At 30.7% G+C, this 16,187-nt stretch overlaps 2 protein-coding genes across 2 annotated transcripts; one reads left to right on the forward strand and one right to left on the reverse strand.

Moving 5' to 3' along the window:
• The first annotated feature begins 2,042 nt into the window (after nt 1-2,042).
• Nucleotides 2,043-7,132, forward strand: LOC114193957 (putative glycosyltransferase At5g25310). The gene is made up of 4 exons (XM_028083966.2): nt 2,043-2,437; nt 2,642-2,820; nt 5,417-5,768; nt 6,422-7,132. The coding sequence occupies exons 1-4, from the start codon at nt 2,195-2,197 to the stop codon at nt 7,085-7,087; spliced, it is 1,440 nt and encodes a 479-aa protein (XP_027939767.1). The 5' UTR covers nt 2,043-2,194; the 3' UTR covers nt 7,088-7,132.
• Nucleotides 6,877-12,387, reverse strand: LOC114193956 (ACT-like superfamily protein). The gene is made up of 9 exons (XM_028083965.2): nt 12,288-12,387; nt 10,741-10,815; nt 10,566-10,617; nt 9,949-10,063; nt 9,779-9,846; nt 8,186-8,881; nt 7,901-8,005; nt 7,416-7,772; nt 6,877-7,010 (listed from the first exon to the last, which is right to left on the reverse strand). The coding sequence occupies exons 2-8, from the start codon at nt 10,812-10,814 to the stop codon at nt 7,443-7,445; spliced, it is 1,440 nt and encodes a 479-aa protein (XP_027939766.1). The 5' UTR covers nt 10,815; nt 12,288-12,387; the 3' UTR covers nt 6,877-7,010; nt 7,416-7,442.
• Between the last annotated feature and the right edge of the window lie 3,800 nt (nt 12,388-16,187).

Here is a 16,187-nt window from a genome sequence, read left to right on the forward strand (position 1 = left end):
AGTGAAACAAAATAATATGAAACAAAAATTAATAATGATATCATAAAGAAGATATTTTTTTATATAATTAGTAAATGAAAGGTTTGTGCTATTAAACACTTAAATTGAAAGTGTTAAACACTCTTATGTGAAAAGAAAATATACAATAAATATAAATATTAAAAAAAGTAGAAATATTCAAATGTGAGACATAAAAAATATTTAATTGACATATATCATTTGAACATAATTGCATGAAGGTCATAATAAGACGAAAAATATCTAGGAGATGTGAATGAATTTCATGACAAGTCAAACAATTAGAAGAAATGAAAAATAAAAAAATGTGTAGTATATAGACATATATATATATATATATATGTATATATATATATATATGTATATATATACATATATATATATACATATATATATACATATATATATATATGTATATATATATATATATATATATATGTATGTATGTATACATACATGTATGTATGTATACATACATGTATATATGTATATATACATGTATGTATACATACATATATATATATATATGTATGTATGTATACATACATGTATATATACATATATACATGTATATATATATATGTATACATACATGTATATATATATACATGTATGTATACATATATATATATATATATACATGTATATATGTATATATATATATATGTATGTATGTATATATATGTATGTATGTATATATAAGGTTACTTAGTAAATTGAGTATTTTAATAATTTAAACGAGACGGAAATATGAGGAAGACTGATATTATGACTAGTATGGGGACGAGGGACATGACAAATATGTATATCCATCCTCATCACCATGTCCAATTGAAAAAGTTGAATATTTTCCATACTCATACCTATACCCAATCAATAAAGAATTTTTATTTTAAAATGGAAATGAGTTCGGATGAAACCCATGGATGCATGTTTATTTTTCGTCCCTAGTTGGAGTGTTTTCTCTTACCATATATTTACATAATACATTATAGTATTGCTCAATTAGGTTGCCAATGTTTGTTTTTAAATGCTTCATTAATCTAAGTTTAAGGACATTTGGTAAGAAGGATTAAATCCATGTATTTCTAAAGATGAATGACTAAATTGGTATAAAATTTCAAAAATGGACTAATTCTAAAATTCACTAAAATTTGAAGGACAAAAACATATTTAATCCTTATTAAAATAATGTTTTTAGTGAATATATAAATTTTATCTGTTGTAAATATAAATATTGATAATTGTTAAGGAAAAAAAAACTAGAAATATATAAGACTAGACCAATATGCTTATATTTAGAAGAAAAATGATAATTTGATAAAGAATATTTTGACAAACTTTAATAAACAATTATATTTGGTAAAAAAAATTCTAAAATTTTATTATTTTACTTTTGTAACTCCCGTAAACAAATACAAAATTACTCCATTTAGAATAAACTTTCTATCTACATGTATTTATAATATTTGTTATTTATTTAATTAAAATTATATTCAATAACCAAAACATCAAACATATGAGATATTATTTACAAATAGTATTATAGAAAGACGCATGTGTAAAAGGAGACCGATAATATATTTTCAAAAAGTTAAAATATACATTTTGTTTCCGACAACTTTCCCAAAATATCTCTAGTGGTATTGTGATATAATTCTTGGTAAATGATATTAATTTTATTTGGGAATTATCTTAAATGATGTTAATATCAATATACTAATTAACTAAATGACAGTATAAATTAATATCAGGATAGATTTAATAAATCGCTAAATCTTATATTTACATAAATTTTATATTTAAAAATATCCTCTTTTTATTTTTTTGGATTGACGTTAAGTTTTTTCATTAGAATTTCAAGAAGATTAAAATTATATAGAATTAAAAATTGTATTGTAGAGATTACAAAATGTATTTTTAAGTTCAAAAATTAAAAGAAAAAAAGGTTTTTCTCACTAAATACAAACCAAATACTGAAGCATCGGTATTTAAGAAAAGGCACGAGGTTGAACAAGCTCACTCTCACTCACATTTATTCTCTAAGTTTGCTTGCATCACTTCATTTTCACTCTCAGAACTGAGTTTTCGTTTTCTTTCACTTCCTCGCATAACGTATCTCACCAACCAAACTCTCCTACCTCTGTTATTTCTGCAATCAGAACAATAACAAAAAATGGATATTCCACGTAAATATCTCTTCTCTCCGATTCTCGCGCTCATTCTACTTTCTTTCATCGTCGTCGTGGTGCTGCGTCCAGTTCAGTTACTCAAATTCACGACGATCGCTGGTTCAAAACGTGGACATTCCGTTCCTCTGGATCGTCTGCGAATGAAGCTCTCCGGCGAGAATCAACTTCACGCCGTCGTAAGTTCCATCGACCTTCGCCGGAACAAATTCAGTGACAGAACTGCTGCCGTAAGTTCAACTGTTATTTTCTCTCTTCCGTTGATTTTGTTTCCTCTGTTTCGATGAATCAATTTCCAATCGTTTTGAAACAGTTATCGGCTTTAATTAGGATTTTATCATCCTTTTCAGTCTTTATTTTTCTTAGTATCTGATTTTGTGAGAATGAATGGAAGTAATTAAGAAAATTGACTACGAGTTAATTTGAGTGAACAGAGGAAGGTAGGAAAACTAGAACAAACACTCGCGGCGGCGAGAGCTTCGATGCGAAAGGCTGCGTCAGAATCAGAAGGTGAGAGGAGCAATCACTCTGTGGCAGCCACCGTGCATGACGGCGGCGACCGCCACTATGTACCAGCCGGAGCCATCTATCGTAACGCTCGCCTATTTCATCGGTAACATCTCTCACCACCTCTCTTATATCTCAACGAAAATTATCTAACGATCAAAATTAATAATTAAAAGAGAAAAAAAAGAAAAGAAAAGAAATGTTAATAGAGCATATTATATGAATAGGATCCATATAGTATCACACTCTCATAACCTAATCACCAAGTTACAACAATATTGCATCATCAATAGTAATTCAAGTTTAATGACTACGTATCAGTATTTTAAACTAAATAGAAATTACTATTTGTATGATTTTTTAAAATAAACTCTGCAACTAGAACTATATTAGAGTGTGAAAAAGCTTCTTCAGTGCTTTGTTTAGATGCCACGAAAGAGATGTTTACTTTTGATCGATCTTTTCTTCTGATATACGATAAGGGAATGGCGAGTGCGGTAGTATTGATTCATTCTCTTCGTATTTTCACACTCATCCTAGTGAATCATGAAAAAGTATAGCGAGCAAAAGCCAATGATGATACTCTCCGCAAAAAGCTCCTTTGCTATGGATGAACTTTTTTTTTATTACAGCACTCCAGCAGTAATGGAGTGGTAACTGGTATCCCCTATTTCCATGATTTCATATATAGCTTCCATTATAAGAAACAAATGTGTACTACTGTCCCAAGCTTAATAGCCATCATTGCACACTCCTCCACCCCATATTTGCTATTCATTTAATTTCCATAAGGAACCAAACCTTTAATACTATGGGTTTCTTGGTATTTGCACAAAAATATTATAAATAGGAAGAAAACAAATTTATAATAAAACTCTTCGTTACGTATAAATTAATTCAACTTTTCGAAATCAGATTTTAATTTTCTATATGATTAATTTTAATTTATGAAATATTATTTGTTTTATTGAAAATTTTGATATTTTTCATAAAGTGAAGTGGAAAAATGTATTCAAAACATCTCGTGTCATAATCATCATTATCATGGTTACTTTCAGATTATTTAATAGGACTGTATTAAGAGCCACGTGATTCTAAAACTTAATCTTCAAGCGTGCACAATACAATTGGAAACCCTTACGTATGAGGATTGTTAAGTAATTGTGCAATAATTGAAAATAAAAGTAAATAAACATATTGGAAAATGATGGCGACTAAATATTTTATTTAGGTTAATCTTGTTGCTCGCACAATGAATAGTTTCTCTTAATATATATATATATATACACACACTAAAGTTCTCCTTTTTAAGTTATTATTCCTTTTTATTGTTGATTTTATTTTTAGTAGATAATAACAAAGAAATAGTGGAAACGGAAAAAAATATTTGAATCGTAAGGAAGTAAAAATGTATTAGAAAACGACTTTATTTGTTACTAATAATCTTATTTATTATTTTTAATTATTAATATTAATATTGCTCCACCTCATCTTTCTCACGCGTCCCCATGAACAAGTACAAATCTTTACTTCAAACAGTAAAAAGTTAAAATCAATGAACTCGTCATTCTTTCCTGACCAATATCCCCCATATCTCTTCAACTAAACTACATCACACCAACAATGAAATCAAGCAGAGGCTAAGATACATTATTCTGATAGTAATATTTTCACCTTACACAAATCTCAATTTGTTCGTGATCTTAGATGATTCGTGTTTCTGCTGTAGAAGAACTCAACATTTAAATTTTTATTTTGTTACTAAAATTAAATATACAAAAAATTAACTTTCATCAGAAAAAAAAAATCATTCGACTTTAATTTCATTTTCTTCCCAAACATATACCACACGTTTCTACGTGATTTCTCCCCACATGGTTGATCACTGGAGCATACAATTTTGTTTTTAATCAGCCAGATGAACTTGTCAGTAAAGATGTAACCTAGACCTAAGCATGGCGAGTCATCAAAACCAACACCTTATCTTGTTGGTTGTAACATCCACGCATATTGTATATTATAGCTATCAATATAGCAATGGATTATTTAATTAATACAATTATTAATTCTTTATTTACCCTAAATTAAGATCATAATTAACTTTTAAGGAAAATATGCTTGATATTAAGATACTTACAAATTCCAAACACCCTATTTTTTCTCCCAATCTCTTTAATTTTTCTTAACACATTACATTATCAATCACTAATTTCTCGTATCTTTTTTTCTCTGCTGTAGACACTCCTTGGGGTTCAACCCTTTTTCCTTTAGAAAAAAAAAAGTATTCCTTGACTCGGGTTGTCTATAAATCAAGAGACACAAGAAATATACAGATATAAATAATTAATTAATACAGTTCATTATATAGGATGTTTGTCTGTACTTAATTTAAAAAAAAAGTTTTTTAATAGAATATATAATTTTTGGTTATATTTTGTCTAATTTACTTATTTTAAAATAAACAGTTTTCCGATTATTTTATAATAATTTCTATTCACTTCTTAAGTAGTTATCATTTTAAAAATTATTTAATTCAGAAATACGTATTTTGAAGCTAACTAAACTGGTCCATTAAGTAACAAGTAGTTTAGAAAGAAACAGAGATATGAATGAAGTCCTTGTTATTTTTAATGTGCAAAACTTAGGACCCAATTTTTAACTGAATATTTTGGGAGTAAAATTTAGTTAAATTATGAGTACAGGAGCTACCAGGAGATGGAGAAAATATTCAAAGTATACGTATACCCAGACGGTGACCTCCCAATCGCTCATGATGGCCCGTGCAAGGACATATACTCAATTGAAGGAAGGTTCCTCCATGAAATGGAACATGGTCCAGGGAGGTTTAGGACCAACGACCCCAATGCCGCTCACGTTTACTTCTTGCCATTCAGTGTGACTTGGATGGTGAAGTACCTCTATACTCCACTCTCATACAACCTAACTCCTTTAAAGCACTTTGTCTCTGACTATGTCAGACTCATATCCATGAGGCACCCCTTCTGGAATACAACTCGTGGCGCCGACCACTTTATGCTTTCATGTCATGATTGGGTTAGTTCAAACTCCCTTTTTTCATTCCCTACCTGCTTTTGCTTCGGTTTTGTCTGGAATTAAACATTTTTTATTATATTATAGGAAGAGAGGTGGGGAGGAACAAGAAGTGTGTAGACAGTATGTTTGAAAAAAACCATGAAATATTGACGTTCTCACAGAAAAAAACAATTTCTTAACCCTATAAACTTTTAAATATTTTTCTTTTGAATAAAACCAAAGTATAACATCAACTTCTCCCTGATTTCATGCATGCATATCATAGAAGGAAGATTCTGTCAAATTTTAGTAAAATAAACTCCCCAAAAGAAAGATAACATATATTTACAATAAACTCGTTTACATTATATACAATATAGAGTAAAGAACCTAAGGATATTGCCACAGCGCTTATAAAATAACCCAGAAACACTCTATATCCAGTCTTAATCCATAACCAACTCCTCATGTTCATCCTTTTCAAGACTTCTTTTTTCTCCTTAGTTACCTATATTCCATGAGGTGTTGAAGCATCAGTATAACATGGAATTATGTTCTGGGAAATTCTTCTTCACTTAGATGCTAATGTACACTTAAAAGAAAAATAGCAGAATGAGTTCCATAAAATCTCTTTCGTTTGCATAACTAGTCTACTGTGCTCTGATTTTCTGCAGGCTCCTCATGCATCACAGGGAAATCCCTTCCTCTACAACACCTCAATCCGTGTCATGTGCAACGCCAACACCTCAGAGGGCTTCAACCCTCGAAAGGACGTCTCCCTTCCAGAAATCCACCTTTACGGAGGCGATGTCTCCCCCAAACTTCTCTCCCCCCCATCCAACAGCACCCCACGCCGCTACCTCGCCTTCTTCTCCGGCGGTCTGCACGGTCCAATCCGACCCACCCTCCTCCGCCACTGGAAGAACCACGACGGCGACATTCGCGTCTACGAATACCTCCCCAAAGACCTGGACTACTACTCCTTCATGCTCGACTCCAAGTTCTGCCTTTGTCCCAGTGGCCACGAAGTGGCCAGTCCCAGAATCGTGGAAGCAATTTATGCCGAATGCGTTCCCGTGATCCTTTCCAAGTATTACGTGTTGCCCTTCAGTGATGTGCTGCAATGGGAGGCGTTTTCGGTGCAGGTGGATGTTTCAGATATTCCGAGGTTGAAAGAGATTCTGAGTGCGATTTCCGAGGATGAATATTGGAAGCTCAAGGAGGGAGTGAAGGCTGTGAGGAAGCATTTTACACTGAATCGGCCTGCCAAGAGATTCGATGTATTTCACATGATCTTGCACTCTATATGGTTAAGGAGATTAAACATACAACTCAGATAGAAGTTTTCAGTTTTCTCTTATACATATTATAAACTCATTACTCTCTGCCCTTCAAATACTAATCCCATGAATTCATTTGAACCTAAATTGTACTTTCCAATATAATCTTTTACTGATAAACCTAATTTATATAATATTAACATTCTTTTTCCAAAATCGTTGATTATTTTTATAATATATTTAAGAGTGTTGCATATATGTATAATGATTATTGAATGATGTTTAATTTTATTTACAGCCCTAGGGGATAGTGAGAAGAAGTGAAGATACTGTGAGCTTCTGAATACAGCCTAGGTATATACATAGAAATATGCAGAAACTACGTAACCTGTATTAATCTAGAGTTGAGTGAGTGTCATATAATGAAGCCATGAGAAAGACGTTCGATACGAGATCTTAGCATGCCTCCAAAGGAGAGAGAAGGAGAGGGTGTTTTTCTTCTGGTGGTGTCATTCTTGACATGGAGTGTGACGATGGGACCCATCTCCCTCTTCACTGAGTTGCTGAAGTACTCAACGTCAACCTCGTTCCCTGAAATGTCTTTCACATAGAAAGCGTTCACGGATTTCTCTCCATGCGTTTCAACGTCTGCTCGAACAACCACCAGCCCATTCTCTCGCAGTACTCGTGTTATGTCCGACAGTAACCCTACTCTATTCTCTGCACACAACTCTAGCCTAACTCCCTGCACCTCCCATGTTACATCAAACAATATGTAAGTAACTCTTTTATATATACCTTACACCAATTACTGCAACACATCACAGTAATAATTGATTTTCAAAATGAGAAATGAAAAATAAATTTAATTACCTCACAAACCCGGCGTTCTATGGCTGCCTCTAAGCATTTTATTACTCGTTCCTTCTCACTTGCCGTATCTAAAGCATATCCATCTACGTGCCTAATAAAATATTCCTGCAAACATTAACACATCAATATATCTCCTGATACTAAGGTTTGAAAGTAGCAACTTTTAATTTAAAATCGCTAAAGCCAAACAAATTTTCTGCATATACCAAAATATAATATTTTCAGCATGAACTTTAAAAAACATATTTAGATCTAATACTAATAAAACGTATCATTCCTACATACCTGAAATGCATAGCCTCCATGGGAACTGATGGAAGCATGAAAAATCACGTACTGCATGTCTGTTAACGTGCAAACGGTGTCAAACATGAGCCTGGGACGATCCTTACACTCAATGTTCACAATTGAATACCCCTTTTGTTCACAACTTTCAATTGTCACCATTCTTTTCCTCCCCTTCATCTCTTTCGGAGAAGAGGGAGCCTCAAAGTCCCTAACTGAGAGCATAAGCTGGTGCAACCTCCGTTCCACACTAGTCATGTTCCCTTCTCCTCCCAAAAATTCCGAGGTCTTGACATCGGGACAAGTGCCTGTGCCACCACCGTTAGGATTGGTGGTGGCACGCAACACAGTTGTCAAGTGATCCTCTATTGATGACAAACGAGAAGGATCTTCAATGGCAGAGTCGGTAGATTGATCTGATATGTAAGCCACGCATGCGAGTCGCGCATTGTGACTCCATGCGTGGACCTCAACTATGTTGCAATGGAGATCTACCAACGCTGCCGAGATCTCGGAAAATAATCCGGGACGATCGGTGCCGGTCATTTCAATTGCTGTGTAGTGTTCAGTTGAGTTAGAAAGTAAAGGGATGAATTTCTTGGAATAGGTCTTGTAGTTGGTCATTGTTGTGATTACTGAATTGACGTTGTTGCTGTATTGTTGTGATGGTGGAGAGGCTCTTGATTTTCCTAGGGCCTGCATGCATGCTTTTCAGATTTACCCTCTACCATTTCTATGTAAAAAAAACAAAAAAAAAAACACGCAAAACAATCAGAAACTTAATTTATATGCAATTTTTAGGTGTTTTTATTGAGTTTTTAAATTAAAATTAGAATTTATTTTAATAACTTATGCTATATTTTTTCACTAAAAAACAATATTACTAATAGAGTTTAGTGACTAGACAATATTAGTGTAAAAATTGTTAACTAAAAATATATGTTGATCCAGCTTTTAAAATAATTATTACAATTATTTTTTATCATATAATGAGTTGTATTTGGATGATAATTTACAAACCTATTTTCTCTTTAAATATCTACGAAACTAATTACTTTGTTTTCTTCATGTCAAGTAAATTAAAACTAAATTTTATGTTCAAGGTCTTTTTATGTTATATACAGATTCTTGTAATGAAATTTGATTATTTCATGTAATTTATTTTTCTTAGGGAGGCTATGGAGAGAAATTTAAGGGTTTTAATACACTTGTTCTAAATTTGGTCAATAGTTGAATGCGTTTGAACATACAAAAACCATTAAATTTCCTATACAATCGGTTAAAGCAAAGCCTCTTTCAATCTAACCATGTTTTTCAGTTTTGTTAGATGAATTGACATTTTATAAACTATTTAAAGGACCAATGATTATTTTTTAGCTGAACACACCATATCATTCTAATCCATTTCTTCTAAATAACACATTAAAAAATGACAGAGAAAACAATATGATAGCATGCACATCATGCAGATTTTTACAGAACTATATGATTCAAGAACATGTAATAATTTCTCAGGTAAAACTAGAAAGGGTATAGAAAACAAATTGACACAAATAAAACACTGTGATCGTTGTTGTAGGAAAATTGCAGTACCTGTTGGATTTCGTTGATGACTTTCTGATCCGTTAGTTTGTTGCCATTTTCGTCTCTAACATGAAACACTGCAATTAGATTTGGATTACAGATATTTCAGACCCAAAAAAATGTCTTTATTTAATTAAAAAATATCTAACATTTACAGAAGAAATTTAATTATTACTCACCATCCATGAACCAACCAGCATCACATGAAATATAGCTTTTGCAGATCTGAAGGTTCATGTCTGTCAAAACTTGCACCACTTCTAGTAGGAGACCCTCCTTGTTAACACTATCTACCTGAAATGAAAACAGTGTTATACATTTATATATATCTTTCAAAATAATACACCTTGTTACTCATTACAAAAACAATAGCAGAATCTTAAAACATCTTGTTATAGATTTTTTGTAAATTTTTTTGAATGATTTCATTTGTTGTATTGTGATTATTGTCCCTATAACATATTAGAATATAAGATTCCTGACAATTATGTCAATCCATTAGATTATTAGAATTGAATTTTCATTTCAATTTTGGTATTAATTATTACATGAAAAAGCATTCAGAAATAAAAAAAGAAATGCTTCAGGTCATTTTCTGTCACATTAACCCTAAAAACGTCGCAGCTGAAATTACTGTCACAATTCCTATTTCAAAACGTTGGTAACAACAACATCAAGATTTTTGAAATTTCTGGTGTGAAAACAAGATGGTATATAGATCAGAGAAAATCTTCTGGTGTAAAAAACAAGATGGTAGATTTTAAAAAGACAATTATTTTTTGTGACATCATCGTACCTTCACTACTGTGCAACCCTTCATGCTGTCATTGTCGATGCAGACTCGGCAACTACGTGGAAAAACAAACGAACATGAGAAGTTATTGCATAGAAAAATCAAATTTTGATTATATAAAACATGAAATGAAAGAAAATTTGAAGAAAGTGATGAATGAGAATGAAGAATCACTTACGGTGGACCATATATTCTTTCTGGGAGAGTATCAAAGTCAGGATCAAAGTAAGGCCAACAAACGCTGTTATTCATGCTGAAAATGAAGGGCACAATGAAGAGTTAGTTTTAATTCATAGAAAGTGCTAATATTGAGGGAATTTTTTGAATGGGGCGAGAGAAGAGGAATGAATGAACGAATGAGAAGGTTTTAATGAATTCATTCTTCATATGAATATCACAATCATTCGTAACTCAAGGCAAAAACAAAAACACAAAGTGACAACTAAGCACGTTCGTGCAGAGGTAGTCAAAATTTACCAACAAAAGGAGTTTCTAGGTCAACATATTTACCCTAAAATGTGGGACAACGTTGTACACCTGTTTCTTTCTGCAGGACCAACTTTGTATTTATGGAACTTTTATTTCTATTTTTGAAACCAAATATAATTTTCTTACCTCAATATAGACGATAAAATAAAATATTATTTAGTCTACGCAGGAAAATGATAAAATAAAAAGAAACAGAGAAAGGTCTATGCATATATAGTCTTACAGATTCTTATAACTGTTAGAGAAATATATTCTCATCAAGTTTATGATAAAATGAAAAACATTAAAATGCTTTGTTTTGATTAATAACGTCATTTTTTTTAATAAAAACACTATTTTTCGCACTGTTTTAATTTTATGGGAGTATGGAAATACAAAATTACAAAGAGACCTTTTTCTTTTATTTCTTTTTCTCACCAGAAAAGATAAAATACTTTGAGTAAATCTACCGATAAAAAAGAAGTAATTAACCCAAAAATGTGGCTGATATGCAACAACAAACCAAATTTTTAAAACAATTAATTATTAATTAATAATTTTAGTGGTGAAATTATTGTGCACTACACATCCTTTTAATATATAAAGTAAAAAAAATATCTACATGCATTCAATAGTTTTTTAAAAATCTTGCAATTCTCATTTTCTTTCCATATAACAATGTATATTTTCTCCTGCATCAATTTTGGACATTCAACTTATTAAAATTAGAATTATACCTCAAGAAACTTAATTACATGTTACATGGATATAAATCCAAATATAATTTTTTATCAAAAAAATATATAAAATGAAAATATTTGGGATATCCTAACCCATATTTATATAAACATCATTTACAAAACTGAAAGAAAGAAAAATCCTCAAAATTTCCAACAAAACTTACTTTGCCAACATACTAAATATCCGAAAAATTCACAAAGAAAGTATCAAGTCTAAGAGTATAATAATATTCTCACACTAATATTATATATATTAACCGAAAATGAATGAAACAAAAAGACTTGATAGTGATTGACACAGTTATCATGTGTGTTTGTCAAAAGACTAATTTTGGAAGATCATTTTTAGTCAATATTAAACGAAATTAAAAATAGTAAGTATTTAAAACAAACTAATTCAAATATTTCAAAACTTAAAAGCAAGTAAAGTATACATAAAGAAATGTAACCAACAATGAGGTAGAATATGAGAAGATTAGAAAGAAGATGATGAGAGAAAAAAGAACAACAATCTTACATGGAAAAAGAGGAGTGTTTGGTTAACAAAGCCAAATATTAAACCCTAAAAACAACTCAGAAGTGCTCCAAAAAAATGCCCAGAAGATAGAAAATTTTCCTCTCCAAATTCAAACATATGAAGAAATGACATGCATGTGCTCTGTATATATAATGTGTAGAAAGACAGAGAGAAAACAAAATGCTGATTTGGTGGGTCCCTTTCATTGCCAATGTCTTTAAGATTAACTTCAAAGTTATGCAAAGTTTTTGGAACACAAATAGATCATAGAAAAGCAACCCAAAAGGTTAAAGGTACAAAAGTCAAACCAATCTATCTCAACCCACGTTTTGACCAAACATACACACGTTTCCACATATTTCTTCTCCTATGTTTTAGCTTCTTAATCGATAAACAAATCATAATGTTACAAATATTTGCTTAATCAAGAAGCAAACACACGATCGACAAAAAATACGAGGACAATGTTTCGCAATTCTCATGTTTTTGTTTTGTTGTGAAGTTTGAGAAGTTCCTATTTTAAAAACCTACGTAGTCTTGAGTTCAATTTTGTAATACGCATGATGCATGAAGGTCTTCAACTTCTCATTTTCCTTACCATAAATATATAATCATTTTCAGATTTAAAATTGCTTTTATTATCTGTTTGAAAAGTGATGCATGATTTTTGTTATAAAACAATTAATACGATACGATAGCAAGTCATAATCCTTATCATATGATATCATCGTTTTCCAGATATATAAGTTAACATATATGCAAGGTGTGTGGTTTATTACCTGAAAACTGAAACCTTTGAGGTTCAAGCAACGTCATGAAAACTGTAAAACGAAATTATGAAAAACTCATTCATGAATTGTTAATCAAAAATAGTAAAGTTTTCACCTAATTATTTCATGGCAGAGAGGAATGCACTTTTTTTTATCAGTAAAAAGAAATTAAATACATGGAAGCACGTAGAATAGTCCATTCCTATCTAAAACAAAATTACATAATTGATACTAGATAATTGATATTAGTGAAACACTGTGTTCATTTTTTTTATAATAATAAATTACAAATTTATTATTATAATTATAAACATAAATAAAAATAATTTTATTATAGATTTTTTAATTTAAGTTGTAAAGATTTTTTTATTATAAAAATTATTTTAACTTAAAATATGATTAAATTGGAAAAATGATCAAAAGTATGAAAGAACTGTACATTAAATCTGAATCAATTAATTCAAAAGAATTGATTCGTAAAGTTAAGATTAGATCCAATAACTTCAAGTGGACCAAAATCACCAATGAGCAGTTTCTTCCTTCACCTGTATAAATTTCTGTTGTAGCATGTATATGATAAAATCACAAATAGATTTAGGATTATATAATGTGAAGTTAAATGAATTGTATAATCTGAAAGTTAATTTTTTCTTAAAATAAAAAATTTGATTGTTAAAAATAACTTTTAGATTATATAATCTAGAAGTGATTTTCGAATTCTGCAATTTGAAAATTATTATTTTTTATTTTTGAATTATATAATTTAAAAGTTATTTTTTATTTTTGAATTGTATAATTTAAAATTATTTTTTAAAGAAAAAAATATTTTTTGAATGTACAATCTAAAAATTAGTTTTAGCTTTCAAATTACAGGAATTTGGAAGTTTGGCTACTGAATTATACAATCAGAAAAAAGAAAATAAGGAATATTTTTCATATGGGCAGGGACAATGTATGGAGGTGCAGGAAGAAGCTGCATCACCTATGAGCTTCATGGGCCTTGTTTCAGATTTTTTTTTTCGTTTGCCTTTTTTTATTCATTTTTAAACAATTATAATTAAAATTTATAAAATTATGATTTTTAATGTAATCTATATGAAAGTTGATTGGGGTGAACGATCAGGTCGAACTCATCCTACTTAACTCTATCAAATTACATTTTGTAACTTAAGTTGGACTATTAGGTTTGACTAAAAACACTTATCACACCCCCATTTTTCAATTTGTATCACCATGGATTGTGAAAATGACAATTGTGCCCTAGAGTAAAAACCTAAATTCTCTTCTTCTTCCCCACTTCATACCTTTTCCTCCCACCAAATAGTTATGACCCATATCCACCCAACAAAGAAGAGAAGAAGGGCTCTTGGGAAAATCTGCGAAATGTAGAACCTATGCTGAAATGGCTTACGCTAGCGCAGAATGTAGTACCGACAAAAAATTACAGCATCAGACAAAAAAAAAAATATCAAACAAAAAAAAAAGAAAAGAAATACAATTATTAAGGATGATGTTTCAACATCATAAGAACTTAATTGTTTAATCAACGGAACATCACTAGAATAATCAATGGTGTTTGTAGGAGAATTCATTCCACCTGAAGAAGATCTTGTACCTCGCCTATAATCCAACTCCGTACCTTCTAAAGTAAATATTCTATACAAGAACACATTCTCGGAAACATAGTTTAAATGCAGGTAAATTACATTCTTCAAACTATAGTATTCAATCATCTCTTCAACAACACCATTTAAATAAAGCCTATCACTTTCATTTACAAAAAACTCAAACATAAACCTTTTCATAGTTGGATCAATCTACTGCATCTCCCTTCCATTTACAATCTTCTTCTCCCAGAAAATGTAAAAAAACTCATCTAGTTTCATATATAATTGTTTGACATAAACACTCAAAATTAAATTTACAGATAACAAATACATGAAATAAGAAAAATTCATCAAAACATTTGCAAGAACTAACCTTTGCTGGAGATAACTTCACCCCGACTAAAGATAAAAAATGAGACCATACCAAATTTTCCTCAGCAACAACAACACTGGCTAAACCAGGATATCGAATTTCATCCCAACCCAAATTAAAAATCCTTACTCGAAAATAACGATCTCCACAAAGCAGAGTACATATATAATGCACGTCATCCAAATCATATAAATCTTCAAAATCAGCCGATATACGAAACAATCTGTTCCTAATTAACTTTTCTTCAAAATCCATATGAAATACATTCTCCATTGGATCGGTAAAATAATTAGTTCCAAGTGACAACTTAGATCCCCATTCAGTCATAAAACCTTCTTCGAAGGAAAGATATTCCTAAATAAATTAACAAAAAAAATATCACTCGAATATACTAAGTGAAATCAAAGAACGAAAAGATCTACACAAACAAAAAATATGAATCAATCACGCAAGCAGGATGAAGAACAATTAACCTTACCTCACTAGGATGAAGTAACGTAATCAAATTCTGGAAGAGATTTTTGAAACTATATTCACAAGTGGATGAAGAAGAAGGAAACATCTATGTTTTTCAGAACAAGGGTGCGTTTGTTTAAATCAAACCAGAATGCCAGAACCATAAACTCCTTAAACGTATTCTGAAAAAAAGCATTTATTAGATTTGATAACTTAACTTTTTCAAAACCCATTTTTTTTTTCAGATACTGCAAAGATATACTGAATCTATTGCAGGGATATTTTACTTTCTACAAATAATAAAATATTATTAACTAATAAACCTACCTAAAAACCAAAGTTAATATACTCAATTATTGTACATAAAAATCATCTCTAAGTAAAAAAGAAAAGAAAAGACCTGTGCGTATGCACGGGTCAGGACCTAGTTCCTATAAAAGAGAGTAAAGACCAACTTTTTTATTACTGAAGTGTCATTATATTGCTTAAGCGATGTAACTTACTACATCAAGCCAAAAACTTATAGAATCCATCTCAAAACTCTAACCCTCATTACTTGTGTGACAACTCATTGTTAGGGTGATGAAAGTTCTATAAGAGAGAGAATTATTTTGACTTATCTCCCACTTAAACTTAACTTCATAGCTTCAAAATGAAAAATATAATTTAGCATTGAGCGGAAATTCTCTATCTT

Source organism: Vigna unguiculata, chromosome 8 (genome assembly GCF_037176805.1).
Source record: "Vigna unguiculata cultivar grain cowpea cultivar isolate G323 ecotype 2 chromosome 8, ASM3717680v1, whole genome shotgun sequence".
NCBI classification, from domain to species: Eukaryota; Viridiplantae; Streptophyta; class Magnoliopsida; order Fabales; family Fabaceae; genus Vigna; species Vigna unguiculata.